Here is a 16,472-nt window from a genome sequence, read left to right as displayed (position 1 = left end):
CCTTTCATGGTTCCACCGCCCCTGTGCTTCAATTTTTTCCATTTTATTTGCGGGGGGGTTCAAACGTGCGTTATGTCAATCCAGATAAAAGGCACCGAATTGTACAGACAATTTAAACGTAATTGATAAAAGGGCTTTCTAACATTCAAATACCCCCCCCCAAAAAAAGGAGAAATAATCGTCATTATTCAGTGCCCCCTCCCAATCGAACATCATCAGTACATCAAGCACGCGTGTCTAAAAGTCAGACTCTAATCAGAATGTCTAATTCGTCTAATCATTGCGAACACAAAAGACATAATACACCCCTAAGTAGCTTTGCGACAACTTCATTCATACCGGTAATTAACAAATCGTTAGACTCGTCGTAAGCTTGTTAAACATGGCCGATTAAGATTAGTGGATTAGCAATCCGCGTCCAAACACAGCCTATTCCAGTGTGTGCAAAAGCACAATCTCAAGGGCCATTATGAACTTCCGTAGACAAAACTGATTTTTCAGTTAACTCTTTCTTGTCTAGTATATATTCATTGTAAGTTTGTAAAGTTGAAATGGCTTCCCGCTAGTATGAAAAGTTAAAATTCATTGATGTTGAGTCGTCATGTTGTTAGATTTTTCGCGAATTGTGTTTATACGTACGTGACCTCATTACAATCACGGTAGGCGAAATTTGAGAACGAAATTTGTTCTAGAAAATTAGTTTTGAATCAGAAAGCAATAAAACCTAATATAAATTGATATGCGTGAGCGAGTCTTAAACGTACAGAGTTGATTGAAGTCTGTACGAATAAAGGGAAGGGTATCTTTTTTAAACTCAATTCAATTAAACATTTTATCTGTACAGCCCATTAACTATATTTTGCCTGGATATTTTGCAGAGTAGTGTGTTATGAGAAAAGTTAACTTTTTCTGCAAGCGAAGCGGCCGATAAGGGGTTCGGGTGCGCGCCCCAACCATGGGCAAAAAGTCAGATTTATAGAGGTTGAAGCCGGAGACTAAGTTGAGTTGCATACGACATAATGCTACGGGGCGAAGCAAGCGAGCGAGAAATGAACTAGTCTTTAGAATACATAAGATCATTTATTAGTAAAATCTGCCCATGCATTTGCAACCCCCCCCCAATAATAAAAATACTGATTTTAGGAACTGGAACAGGGGAGGGTTATATTTTGCTGAGTATTTCAGTCGAGAAAGTTAGGTTTACCGATCTCCCAGGTTTACCTGTATACCTGTATGACATGCACTAGCGAGTGACATAAAAAAAACACACGCCAGAGCCCGAAATATTCGTTGAATTTCACAGTATGAAACTGTAGATTATAAGTTAACGAGCGAGCGAAGTGAACGTGAAAAAAAAATCTAAATAGTTGTTCATTTACATAGGAAAAGCAAGTTGGCCCATGAAGTCGGGAAGTGGAATGCCTAAAAATGACATAATATCATCATAAGAATGACCCCTGCTAACATGAGTGTCTTTAGATCCTTTTGGCAACGATTTTAGTCATATGCTTATCAACATTCAGATCACTGTTTATTTAGATAATCGTCCTATTTATTCCTTTCCTGACAAATTCAATATATGTTTATGTCGGGATACGGAGAATTCTGGTATTCCCCTCAAAACAATTTAGGGTAGGGCGTGTAAGAACTATAGGGGAGTGTAAAGAAGGGATATGAGGAGGCGCGATAGCTCAGTCGGTAGAGCGGGGGTTTCGATTTTCCGGTGACCCGGGTTCGATAGTGCCCTTTGGTAAGACATTTATCCTCATTACCAGGTTCCTCGGAGAGGACCATAAGCCGTTGGTCCCCTGGTTGCTTGCTCACAGGCATTCGTGCTTTCTTAGCAGTCAGGTAAAAAAAACCTCGGTATGAAATGATGTCCCCAAGAGCGTAAAATTAATTTCTGAGATATTTTTATTTTGACCGTGGTGAATAATTATTGTGTCCGGCAGTGGCTCTTTATGACCATTTTTGTCGTATTTGCCACACGTAGGTTATTTTGACCAATCGCTCCAAGTGAAGCAATACTTTTTTCGAATTCGCCGAAAAAAAGCCAATGACTAATGATTCTACTTAACAAGGACAATTCACGTTTGTGTGCATGCAAGTCGTTTTGTATACGTGCAATTCTGTACGATCAGACGGTTATGTGGGACTACCATTTTTGTAAACTATTTTCCCCGCCCTTTTTATTCATGGCACATGAGCACGTAGCACTGCTCGTAAGCGACATGGTCAAATTAATGAATGTATTATGTATGTGTGTGTGAGGGGGGGGGGGTGGGGTGGGTTCTGTGGTGGACCCCTTGCTTCTAATTAATCATTTGATTTTCTTTTAAGATAATATAAATATTTGTTGCACGGCAATTTATGCAGGTACCTTTTAATATGCAGAAATTTCTCCTTTTACTCAAATCCCATTAAAAAATAACGTGTTTGTATTTTTTAACTTTAATTAAGAAGATGCAAACACTTTCCGTGTTTAATAAACTAATGTAAAAAAAAAAAAGACCAACAGCTGCTGCAACCACTAGATTTCCGGAAACACTTCATAATCGGGGAAAACATTTGAACTTGGGTTTAAGGTTTGAAAGTAAAATCCATCTCAAAGTTTTGATCAAACATGCACGCTTTATTTAACTGGTATATCTGAGGGGTATTTTTTCTTCCAAACCACTAATTAAGTCGACTGCAAGCTATAGGGAGTGGATTAGTACGGTCGTAAATGACGATAACAATAAACACAAAAAGGAAAGCACCACATTTACATTGTACGTAATTATGTTGTAGGCCTACCACTTTTACATTGTACATAATTGTGTTGACATATTGGTTTTTATTCGTGCGAAATTATTGACTTCAGTGGTGTAAGAAGTGGAAGGTCAAACAAGGAATGAAAAGGGAAAGAAAAGCCCCCACTACCGGTAGTAAGTTCCCTACTTCAGGAATATCAATCACCCCATTCTCCCATCATCACTTTTTAAATGTTTTACCCTTTATTCCCTTTTTTCTTCCTTCGCCCCCCCCCCCTCTATTCTCCCCATTTTTTAAAGTTTCAGTTTAGTTTTATTTCTAGTTTCTCATAACTAAAAGCAAATGAAATACAATTGAATTATACATTATAACAAAGTACACATCATTGTACAATAAAAGGATAAAATAGAGAGAATTGTTTAATTTCTCATCAATTTCTCATTAGTAAATGCAGACAAATCATGTATGTTTACATTACAGGGGCCGCGGAACGGTTTTCAAAGTGGGGGCTGAGCCAAAAGTGGGAGGGGGGGCTGACCATGCAAAAAATCACAATCATATGGTAATTTTTTCGTTTTTGTACAAGGTTTTGGAAAAAAGTGGGGGTGGGGCTGAAGCCCCCCAGCCCCCGCTTCCGCGGCCCCTGCATTATAAAAATACACATCTTTATAGACAACTGATGATAAATAAATATATCTATAGAATGGCATCTTTAAAATATTTTTTTAACTTTATTTCTCATTAATTCTTCTTTTGTTAATGCAGTTAAAGGACACACATCATTAGAAAATTTATGGTAAATAAATATATCTCAATATCGTTGATAGAATGGTATCACAGAGATAGCGATTTTATTTATTTATTCATTTATCATTATTTCAGCCTAAAGTGAATACGAATAATATTATGACATGTCATTCTGATCATGAAGGAATGCTAAAACATTCGAGCCATGAATTGAAACCGGTTGGTGGGAGAATAAAGCTAAATAACAACATTTTGACGGCATTCACATGTTTTAAACTTACCGACGTTACATCAAATTATTGACAAAACTAGGCCTACAGGCTATGTTGTGCATTTTCATAAGTAACATTTTCGTACACCACGCTCCTTATTATTATTATTTTTTTTTTGGGGGGGGGGGGGGAGGTTAAAATCAATGTGTATACGGTATTACGGTTCTGGTTGGCCCTCAGACCGAAATTTGATTGGGAATGAGGCGACTTTTAAATCGTTTGGACTGTGATCTCTAAATGCCTGAAAACTGTGAAAGATTTCTGTCTAAGAAGCCATCCATTTCAATTTATGCATGTATCAAACCCAGAATTGTTTATTAGTTTACCAAGAAACCAAAGGAATGATAGCACGTATCGATCCGCTTTCGGTAGACTTCTCATAAGGTTATCAACAATCGTCTGCACTTTTTGTGAAAAGATAATAAGAGCGACATTGCTTGTCTGTAACTGTACATGATTTGGCTAAAGCGCGTCAAGATTACCAACGCAACCATTGTGGATTGTTTCGAAATCAAAAGAAGGGGTAAAGAAGATCCTAGACGGGGTAATAATCACACTAGCTTATCACACTCACGCCATTGTCTTTGATATCAATGACGATTGAATGCGTGAGACAGTACATAAATGCATGAAGTGATGATATCGCTCGTGTGTTGAATAAAGTACAGTCTGTCAACCCACCAGACGTGAAGATTGCATTTTTGCTTGGGGATATCGAACAAAATTATCAAACTGGCAAGAATCAAGAAGGAAATGAAGTTCTTCTTTTAAACTTGAGGGCCCTTAAGGGCCTATCATGACATCTAAATTTATGATACCTGTACCCCCAAAACCCTCAAACGAGAATCTTTTGCTGTGCTCGTAGATTGAATATTTATCCTTTTATACATCACACTGCCAAAAACACCGGTGTTAATTTAACACCAGACCGGTATCTATATCGGAAAACACCGGGGAAGTGTTGAAACAACACCAGTTAAGAATCGAACCGATAATGGTTTAACACTGATCGGTGTTGTTTAAATGCCTATCTGGTCACTGGTGGTAACCTAAAAAGTCAAAGTGGTGTTGTTTCAGATACCGAGATGGTGTTGAATTAGCACCGGTGTTTTTGCAGTGCATCTTTGCGTGATTATTATGTTCTCTAATATAGGTATGAGTCTAATTTAATACGTATGCATAACAACTTTGCATTTTCTATTTGACATCAATAAATGCGAATAAATAGGAAAAATCAAATGCGATTTACAAAATGAAACTTCCATGAATTCCACTGCCTATCACACGTGGGTCGAGCAGTTGATAGCACACGTGTGCATGAGAATACAGGAACTCTCTGTGAATTTAGTGCCATGTTTTCATCAATCTCTATTATCGAATTTCTCTCCTTGTTGACGGATTCAGAAACACGTCCCTGGGGAAAAACAACCTGCTAACTTCACAAAAGAGACACGCCCCTTTTATTATCCTCACGCTCACTCCTCGCGAGTCAGGTCAGCCAGCACTATTGATTGACATCCTGCTCGGCCAATAGAAATCCAGGATTCGCCCCAGCTCCCTCCCGCGCTGCCGTGATTGGCTGTTCGGCGAGAATAGTCTTTATTGACAGCAGGTCCTTGACTTCTTCCCAGGCAAACAAAAGTTGTTTTCAATTTCTGACGAAGCCATAGCACACAGAACTGCACCGAAGAGCCCGCGAGCAATGGGAAATACGTATAAATAGACAGGATCGCACTGTTGTTGTCAAATTAGAATTGAACCTCTGACTACCAACATCGTATACCTCAAACATCTTAGGATTCTTGACTTGCAAACTGTTTATTACTAAACCTTTTCCATCGAAAGCAATATTCAGTCTACCGTACGTTTGCTCCACCGCTTTATACTTCTGAATACACTTTCTTCGTCGAGGACACAACTGATCTTCTAATTTTACAAGATGAATATCTTCCAGATCCAGCTTCTGCTTCTTGAAGTCTTGGTTTTCATCTCGTTGTCGATTGCAAGTAAGTCTTTCTTCACATTCCATCTATAAACCATCATTCATCATAATTTTGTGTCTATGTTGCTATTCTACTCGTAAAGAGTCGATGAATCATAATCGTGTTGGAGTATAACTATAAGTCTGTAAGTTCATGGTAGCTATCAGTTAAGATATCTACCCCTTACCCAAATCATGGACCTACTAGCTAGTAGGTCCATGCCCAAATTAAGTGAAATATGGAGATATTAGTGAGATGTTTACATTAATAGCATCCACTGGAAACTCTTGCGAATTTACCATCTTCATTTTTTTTCAATCAAAGTGTGCTATGGAGATTGGAGAGTAAGACGTAGGCCTATATTCATGTAGTAAAAATGTTTATAAAAATGATTGTTTAGATTACATGATTCGACATGTGTCCATCTAGTGCAGAATATTTACTGTACATTCGATGTTCCATATATAAGGTATTTTATGGGAGCAGGCAGCGTGTTTTAGACTTTGATTCTTGAACTTTGAAGGATATAAAGCGATCGATTTAATTTACATCATCTTGTTTATCAGTAAGAACAAAGTTCGGGGATGTAACAGTTGCAAAACTCTGCCAGTCTATTTATATCAGTTTCTCAGTATTGTATTAGAGATATGATAATTGCTAAATTCTTTACATGCACATATCGAATTATACTTTGTTCTGTATAGCCTAGGTCAATATCTAATTACCCATTTTTGCACCTGTTTCATTCCTATTTTGGCCTGCTGTTGTTTTAGCTATATTTTTCTAGAACACAGACAATTCTGACTAAAATATCGTTCGAAAAATATAACTAGGCGTTTCTGGTGCACCCAACTGACTGTACTGATTTCGTTCGATAATGCTTAAGTCAACCCCCCCCCCCAAAAAAAATGTAAAAGGAACTTTGAATATTCTGAAGATGTCGTCCCCAGGTATATAACCCCAAGGACAAAAATGTAAAATCGAGCCAACTATTTACCACGCGGTCATGCTGCAGTCCCATCAACGAAACCGACCGATGAACTGTCACTGGTAATAACGTAATAGATTTCGTCGGTCTGGAGTGGGATTGGCAAGTGTGACCGTCTCCTTCACACCCCTGGGTCGATCCAGGGTATCCCTAACCATTAACCTTGTAACTCAACTTGACCCAGTGATCGATAACACAGCTTGAGAACACCGGAGCACCTGCTCCTAGCGCTGTGGAGATTGTGATGAGAGCTGGGTGGATGTAGTTTTAAAAGCTTTAAGCTCTTTGAGGTAAAAAAAAAGGATACCTTCAGTCTCTTTGCCTGATGTTTAACAATAGTGATGTTCCTAGTTTTAAATACACTAAAAACACAAAAGGCGAAAAAAAAATGACTAGATTATAGAGTCAGCTGGGTGAAACTGTTATTCTAGTCGTATTTAACTATTTTCTAGTCATATTTTACGAGAACAGAGTTACTTCTGACAAGAATATATGTCCGAAATGTGACTAGACATATCAGTTGCACCCAGCTGACTACTGGTCGGCCCTATTTAAGGATGATTACACCTTTCCACAGTTGCATTACTTTTAAAGGGAAGGAATCCATGTTTTCCCCAGACATAGTGGTAATTACATCAAGATTGGTACCAAGAGAAGTCTTTAAGATTTTCAAAGACATTGTATAGGTTAAATTATGTCGATACCATGTATATTGGACCTGCCTCATAAAGTTACGAAACCGTGGAAAACGAAATTCGCACGAGTTCGTTTAAATCTCGATTGAAAAAAAAATAGTAAGATGAGTTTTCTTTAGTGTTTCTTTGACAAAACATGCATAATTCATTAAATTATTTGAGGATTTTTACAAATCAACGAAATGTCACATGATAACAAAGTGATAAGCAGGAAATCAGATATCGTGTTGAAAATGAGCATTTTATAAAAAGTTCTCAAAGACAGTATCTGTTTTGAATCATTACGGTTAAGCCCCTGATCATACATACATAGACGTCATAATAAATATCGTCAATATCCACCATGCTGTTTGATTTGTATTTATCTGTCTGTATTCTAAGAAACCCCTCTATTGAATTACGCAATGAAAGTGAACGCTCTGTTTGACTTCTATTCTTAAGAATGGGAAACACAAATTGTATTTATGGATTTTCTTCGAATAGACCGCGACACCTCTCTCCCTTAAACCAATCAGATATCAGTGGCCATATAAGAGGGAAGAAAGAAAGGGAAAGTTAATCGATATGTCACGAGTTAAAGAGATAAATAAATGATTGTTTGGCGGGAAAATTGTCGGCCCCGACCTTTCTTTCCCTGATCGATGAGTCACCGATGGATAGAGACAATCTATTGGGACATTTAGGATCCACCTCAAAATCAATTGGATAACTTGGCCCTTGTCCACGGCGACGGCAAAAGGGCATTTTTAGTAACTTGGGCCGCCAATGGGGGCGGACTGGTCTAAGAAGGTCAGAAGGTTATGGAGATGTTTAAATGGCAAGCTTGTCGTAAAGGGGTGGGGGAGGGGGCGTGGGGGGACGTTAATTCGTCATATTTCCCAAGGGACATCATAATTTTCCGAACAACGCTTTAGTTGAAAACCACCTCAAACATTATCAGGTCGCCCCAAGTATATGTTTATATATATGTTTATAAAACTCAAATAATTGTCGACATTGTTGGATCTATCACGAGTCTATGTTCATCTTATCTTTTCCTTTTCGTTCCCAGGTAGAAGGGGCCGGGAAATGGGAGGGGGGGGGGGATATGAAAATGTGTCAAATTGAACTGTCCCTGTAAGTAGACAATCAAAAGCTTTAAGGGGGAAATGCATCTATGATGCACTTTTAACCTTCAAACATTAATTTTATCATCCAATATACACTCTAAATTACAGGGATTTAAAACAAGTCCACATGGACTGTAGTTAGGGACCAATCGAATTCCGGATTTAGTTTGAATCCTTAAGATTCATTTTTAAATCTCGAAAGATTTAAATTTAAATCATTTGAGATTTAAATTTAAGTCGTTAGGATTAAAACTAAATTCAGAAATCGATTGGTCCCTAGCTACAGTCCATCTGGACTTATTTTAAATCCCTGTAATTTAGAGTGTAGTCCCCGTCGTAATTCATTCGTTTCTACCAAAACTGTTATGACATGTGTTCCAAATTTCTGATGTCATATCGTAGTAAAAATGCGTTTACAGAGCAAACAGTCAGATAAGTTTCAGACAGGTTATCTGAATTAGGGTTTCATAAACAAGCTTGAGTGGCGTCTTGCGTTCCTGAGAAGTTTTAGTAGAGACCCAAAGAGATGGGACTTTGGAATTATTTACTTTGACGTACGCACAACAGGCATACGATTTATTGAAGAAAATATTTGTCTTTTTTTTGTCGTGTTTGAGGCCGTGAGAGGGGATTCAAATAAAATGAAGCCGAATGAATGAAACATTGCAGAATGGACTTTGTTTTACACGCAAGGTTAATTAGCATCTTACTGCTTGTTAATGAATAGGGGTGTGGTATAGCCTATACTTAAAAGATTTTAAGATTACTCTGTTTGAACTTTTAACCTGCCAGAGTTGTAGTATCTTTCCATCAACGGTCTCCAATATATCTTGTTGGACATCAGCAGTGACATTTAAATGCATTGTTGTCAATAAAGTAAGTGGCTTATAAATATCCACACGATCTAAATCACTAAATGGCAAAGATAAAATTTGCATAAGTCATGAATGCAGGTTTCGGGAGAAAGTGGGATTTGTGACCCTTTGTCATGTTTGTGTTTGAGATGTTTTCGGCATTTATATACATTTCCCAAAATTTTGTTGCTTAAACAGTCAAAGTTGTATCAAATTTTTTTGAATTCGTCTCTGCCTGTTTTGTGGAAATTTTGCATTTTCCCACTGGAGTTGAACGTCAAAGTCACTTTGTAGCCTAGCTGGCAAACAGCATGCACGCTTGACCTGTCGCCCCTCGTCCGGGGGTGTCCCAGGTCAGTGGGGGAACGTGAGGGTGACGATAGAGGCTAATGGCACTGATTGGAGTGTGACCGTGCCAATAAAGTAGAAAATGGTTTACAAGAAATATCAGTAAACACACCGAGTTCACAGGAGCAATTACGGTAATTCGGGTCTCTTGGGAACAAATTTTGTTGCTTCAACATCGGAAAGGTCGGCCTCTAAAATTTGCTGTTTCCTCAATGATCGTGGGTTATGATAATTTTGAGAGCAGAAAAAGATTCGATTTTTTTTGCTATGAAGAAAAAGGAGAGACGGAAATGTGACTGATCCTGACAAGTAATGTCTTAAATCATAGGGGTTTTCCATTTTCTATGTTTCAATCGAAACATGATTACATTGTTCTCCTGCTTTGTCATATTCTTTCAATCTCCATAATGATCGCGAGATATCTTCCATTAGAGAGTCATAAGTTATGGACATTGAAACCCTGGTTAGGGCTATGACGAGTAGCTCGTTTTCTAGTGACTGACTGTAGGTCTTAGTTTGAAAAACAAATAAATGCAAGTTTCTTTTGATAATCATCATGATCATGCACATCGATGTCATTGACTGACCAATCTTGTCTTTTCTCTGTCATTTCAGTCGCACCGCAGCGAGGATGGCCTCTTAACATAGTCCCCGGTGACCTTCCAACCACTGACCTGCCCGCACCGGCCAGGGATCAGCAGGACGTCCAGGAGACCCTTGATGAACTCGAACGGGAGACCTTCCGAAAGATCACCGAACACGAGCTGACCAGAGACAACCGACAGTATACACCGCACAAGTGCTGCAAGATCGGCAAGAAGGTCGCCGACAAGGGTCTCTTCTGTACCATCGACCTCATGCAAGTAAGTAGAAAGGAATTATCTTAGTTAAGGGTGCTTAGGTGAAATTGTGAAATGAGGTTGCCTATATTGGATGGACATGGACCAATGAACGTTTTAAGTCGAAAAGTTGCCAATGTCAATGCAATATTTGCTCCTGCGACAACTGCTCCTCCGCCATTTCTCTTACGATAGTTAGGTTTGAGGTTAGGGTTTATGTTTGGCATATTGTGTGAACTTCTTCTTGGAGTAGTCGTCGCAGGAGGAAATGTCACGGAGTCTAATAAATAAGGGAGACCACCCAATGTTGTTACTTGATAGAGGGAGTGTGTTGTTCTCCAAAGTTTCTAGTTGATTGTCACGGACTGGATATCAAAGAACAGAAGCAGGGTTATAGAGTTTGATGATATAAAATCTCGAACTGATTTGTGTATTCACAACATTACCAAATAAGGGAACGGTTTGAAACCATACAGCTATAAAAGGAATAAGAACAAATAATGACGTCTCGCGACTGATTTATCTCATTCTGTTCTTTAAACATTTCACCATCTCTTTCTTTTTCTCGCCAGGTTGAGAAGAAGAACAACCAGGTCTACAGACGGAAGATGAAGTTCCTCGATTCCGTGCGTCAGGATTCCGACGTGGCATACAAATCCTTGATGACCAAGGTCGAGAAGTGCTACCCCAACAAGGCCTCAAGGTCAATGTTCAGCAAGTGCTGCGAGTGGCAACTGCAGATCAACACAGACGTCGACAACTGCAAATACCTGGAGTCAAGAGAGGCCAGGAGAGAGTGCAAACAAAGAGTAAGGGCGCGGGACGCATAGGTGATAATGTCTTGAAGATGTTCATGCAAAGACTCAACGACTATGAGAACAGACATTGTTGTAAATTGTACATTCAGTTATAACCAGACTATCGCGTTCTTCCATTTTTGAAGCAGAGTGATGGAGGTGAGATGCACTACTGTAAGATCCTGATGTATGAAAAAGGGTTCTGCATTTTGTAACATTTGCCCTTGTCAGGTGACTCTAAGCTGTCAGTGCCTTCAATGAATATTAAAGTTATTATATTGTCCACGTCGTTGATTGCGACATAGAACCTCCAAATCCCTTAGAGACAACGTTCAGAGCTTTCTGCACTATTACGTCAGGTAGAATTTAGAATGAAGTATATCCATAAGCTCCAAACATCGCCATGATGATAATGAGTGACTAACTCAGTAATCATTATTTGAAAATACGCATCTCAGTATAAAACAGGTTCAATCAACAATAATCATATTAATGATGTGGGTATCGTTTACTAAAGGGTACTTTGTTTTCATTTTTAAAAAGTCCCAAGATGCGGAGGAGTGAATCACGGAAAATGTCAAGAAATAAACTGAATGATTTTTAATGGCAATTGTTACCAGCTACTGAAATCATTCAATCGAATTTGCTGAGACAGAAATTATGTTAGTTTAATCACTGGATTGACGTTCCATGAAACGTTTCCAAGAATTTAATTTACCTTCACTACCATGGGGTAGATGTATGATTCAAAAAAGTATTTATATATTGAAGGCTGTTTCGTAAAGCTGTCTGTAAAACTATGAAGAGGCCAAATTTGAGCCCCCTTTTTCCCATGGGGTCGGTCTGTTACACCAAACGCAAACTGCGAATGCGCGCGCGTCTGGTTGGCTAGTATTATATGCTGTCTAATATTATATTAATATTAATTTTACGAACAGCTTTATGAAATTCCCCGATCTTTTTAAAACTAATTTATTATTCACTCCGCTTTTCGAATCATACGTACATGTATATAATGAGGAAGCTTGTAATAAGGTATTTTATGGAACATTTGTTTATGGTTTATCATCACTGTCAGTATTCTGTTGTGCGTTCGCATGTATATAAATAGTGTAAATGATTTGCAAGCATTTCACTCATTTTTAGAATGCAGCTTATATCTAAACACTTTATTGTTTCATTATTTCAAGTTCTGTGTACATTCAACGTTTCAAACGTATACGAGGTTTTGGAAGGGTCAAATTAATACTCGCTGGCCCTTTTGTTAGTGAGGGTTTCGGAGAAATTTTGTGGCAATAGCAACGAACCTCGAGTGTAATTTATTGTTTTTTGTTGTTGTCCCACCCCCTCCCCAAAGGTCAAGATAATCTGAGCTCGGTAACACAAATGTTTGCAATCAATCGCTAAATACCAATGACCAATCAAGATCATCGTGGCATGCGCACTTAGTTTGTAATACTGACCGGGAACCAATAACAGCGGTTCTTTCATATTTGCAATTCATCGCAAACCTTTGTGTTACGGAGCCCAGGTATTGTTAGCATAATCTTATGGTCAATATGCGATTGTACTAGTTTTCTTTATTTATTATGATTTATTGATGGTGGTTTTCTGTGTATACGGCCAGTGGTCAATTTGGATTCAATTCGCGCACGTGTTCTTACCGGTTCTGTTTTTGTTTACTTGACCAACGGTGTGCAGTCATTGTCCATTTTAAGTGACCGAGAGCTGACCATCACAGTGGAAGCGTTTTTTGTGTGCTTCCCTCCCTCTTACTATGTTTACTGTTGGAAACATTTCAAAGCTGTATTTGCACTCTTTGGCCCAGGGGTTTAAGCCTAGATGACGGGTGTCCTTGGATTTAATTTCAACAATTTACTTCTGGGAATGTTTTGTTTACTTGCCACGAAGACATTTCTAATGACGATTTCATTTTCTTCGTCATGATTTCAATGAATGAGTTGTAATGTTGAAATTTCTGAGGAAGACGAATACTCCGTGCGAGTTCGCTACCGGTACTGTTTCGTCGCACGGCTGGCAGAAGGGCGTTAGCTCAATTTTCTCCCGTTGTATGATAGAGTTTTGATAGCTCTTTAATTTGGTATAACTGTACTCGCCTACAATGACGTAGTATTAAAAATAACGACGCAATCCCGCCTTGTAAAAGGGCACAATCCTTCGCTGTCAAAAACTACTTTTCAGAGTTCGCGCCCCTTAACGCACTTCTGCCAACCGCGCGATGGTTTTTATATCGCACACGCTGAAATACACAAGATGTTCATTGTCTTTAATGTTTTATTTTGCGGAATAATTGTCTTCTTTCGTCACTAGATATACATAATCATGTGTTAGCATACAGCGAGTGTTGTATGTATAAGTACTGTAATAATATCTCATGTGCAAATATCGTAATTCTGACGTATGTGTTCCTTTGTTGTTTTTTAATGCTTTTTGTTTTGGTTTGGTCGCTCCTTTTCAAAAAGTGAAATGAGACGGACGTGTTATCGGGAGAAAGAAATAAAGTGGGAGGGGGTATAAAGATAGAGCGATGGAGAAAACTAAGGGAGAATTGGAAGGAGACAGGAAGAGTGAAACAGAGAGAGGGGGGTAGAAAGAGAGAGAGAGAGAGAGAGAGGGGGATAGCGTGATGCAACAGCAATTAATGATATAGCATGATACTGGATATGCCGGCCTACATGTAAACAAGCATCCATATGTACTACACAAACTAGAAGATTAGATCGATGCCACTATTCTACATGCAAGAAAGCTTTCTATAAAATAAAATCGACTTTCACAAACGAATGGAAAGAAAGGAAGAAGTTGTCCTCATATACACTGAGAGCATGCCACAAAGGTAATTTATAACGGTAATTGATTCAAGATAAATCAATAAATAAAGTTGAGGAGGGAAAGATAATTGGCGACAGTATAGGCTATGATGGCATCCGAAGACTTGCGTCTGACCGATTATAATTATGTTAAAAGGGTATACTCTAGACTATGATTTAAACAGATTGGCCCGATTTCTGAAGTCGGGTTTAACTTAAACTCAGGTTTAAAGTTGTACTTTAAGTATGGACAGCCAATTGTTACATAAATCACTAACAGTAGGGATATAATATTTCAGCTCATTTGGCTCTCAAATCATTCATAGTCGTCTAGGAAGTATATATAGATTATTGTCTTCACCATCGATGAATCAGGAAAGAGCACAGCAAACATAAGAAACGTACAACTTAATAAAAAAAATTGATACTTTTGGCTGTCCATACTTAAACCACAACTTTAAACCTGAGTTTAACTTAAACCTGACTTCAGAATACGGGCCATTAAGTCTAATCAGACAAACAAAACACTGAATATTTTCATCAAAAGTGGACTATATATAGGAGTAAAAAAAAAGTTACGTCATATCCCCACTTATTATTTTGTATCTTATTATTATATGATATCGTATTAATTCGAATTTTCCACCAAGAATTAACAAAATAATATGGACTGACGACTTAATGCGTAAGATATTCATTACTGCAACTTATTTCCTTACACTTCGTTATAAAGGCTTACCTCGTGATTTGTTATCAGATTTTGAAGAAATTGTCAAAGTTTTGCTCGGTCAATTTTACTCTTTTTTTTGGATATAATTACTTTCAGCCCGGAAGTACCCGTTCAATTTTGTATGATGGTGAGTTTTATTCTTGCTCAATAATCGCACATTTTAATTTGTCTCATATATTGATCATCACAAATGGTGGATTCTCCATATTACATACACTATATGCCTATATTTATAAACATAAAGACCCGAGTTACAGCAATCTATTTTAAGCATGATATTGCCTAAAAATGATAACCCCCCTTTTTGTTGTTAATTACGCTCTTACTATTTTGTAAACGAGATGATTTATTGAAACAAAATATTAGAAGGTGGCGCGAAATCTACGTCGGTTTTGGCAAGAGGCCAGTACGTGTATAATAAAAAAAAGAAATTAGTACCAAACTGAAGGTGTCATTGTGTAATGCGCTCTATATACACATATACACGGGTTAAATATCCTCCAGCGAAAGTTTAACCCTGTGGATATTTGTAAACAAGCTCTTATCAAAGGGCAAAGTAATATTTACCACAATGAATGGGTTTTTGGCAAAAGGCCGAGATGTACAACAAAACGGTACTGTGATTGCTCATATAATAGATTTTTATTATTTCATATTTTAGTTCCTGTATTGTATCTTAACAATCAAAGGGGAAGCTAAATTTAGATTCAATAACATATTGAAAATAATTCAAGCGGAAATGCAAAGACAGCATTTATTGAGTAATAAGTGGGGCGAAACTTCACCCCTAGTTCGTTTTTATCAGTTTGTGCTGTTGAGGAAAGAAATTTTGATTGCGGACATGTGATATTATGGTGTTCCATATTAATCATTAGAAAAATGGTTGACTGCTCTCGAAAATGATTATCATAACATCTTGGGTATATGTCTGTTTTAATAGTCAATGTTTTTGTTTAATCGGTAATATCTTGATATTATACATAAACATAACTGTAATTTGATGACGATGCCGGTAATATCAGCGTAACTATATACAGAGGGCGCCCTGTCGCAATCTTACACAGTGCCGTTCCATCTCTTTATCATGTCTCAGTGCCATCTCTACACTGCAAAGCAGAGGTGTCAAAACTACACAAGTCGATGTGAAAGAGGAAACACACAATATTTTACACCATAAGTTCATGGTCTTAGTGTCCTTAGCCCTCTCACCTTTATGTCTGTGAATGGTATGTCAGATCCACACAATGGACGATTTCAAGTCCGATTTTGGTGTTAGTTGTTGGAAGCACGATTTTTCTAGCTCTAAAATCTACTGTGAGTTTACACAAAATGATCCAGATCCCAAAACTGTCAGCTCAACACCTAGTGATTGAATTTTCAGGACCATCTTCATTTTAATTATGTTTGGCGTTATACTCGTGTAAGAGATGACCTAACTTCAACACCATAAGGTCAACACTGAACTTGAAATCGGAAATGTGGGGCTTCGCCATGCCCTCTTATCATTGCAAGCACAGCTCGAAAGT

At 38.1% G+C, this 16,472-nt stretch overlaps 1 protein-coding gene across 1 annotated transcript; it reads left to right on the top strand.

Annotated features, from left to right (window-relative positions):
* Positions 1-4,408: 4,408 nt before the first annotated feature.
* On the top strand, positions 4,409-13,797 carry LOC129269110 (uncharacterized). The gene is made up of 3 exons (XM_064105344.1): positions 4,409-5,779; positions 10,365-10,612; positions 11,161-13,797. The coding sequence occupies exons 1-3, from the start codon at positions 5,713-5,715 to the stop codon at positions 11,416-11,418; spliced, it is 573 nt and encodes a 190-aa protein (XP_063961414.1). The 5' UTR covers positions 4,409-5,712; the 3' UTR covers positions 11,419-13,797.
* The last annotated feature ends 2,675 nt before the right edge of the window (positions 13,798-16,472 follow it).

The sequence above is a fragment of the Lytechinus pictus genome, chromosome 10, assembly GCF_037042905.1.
Source record: "Lytechinus pictus isolate F3 Inbred chromosome 10, Lp3.0, whole genome shotgun sequence".
In the NCBI taxonomy this organism is placed as follows: Eukaryota; Metazoa; Echinodermata; class Echinoidea; order Temnopleuroida; family Toxopneustidae; genus Lytechinus; species Lytechinus pictus.
Note: the sequence above shows the minus strand (reverse complement) of the source record. Positions and strands in the feature narration are given on the sequence as shown.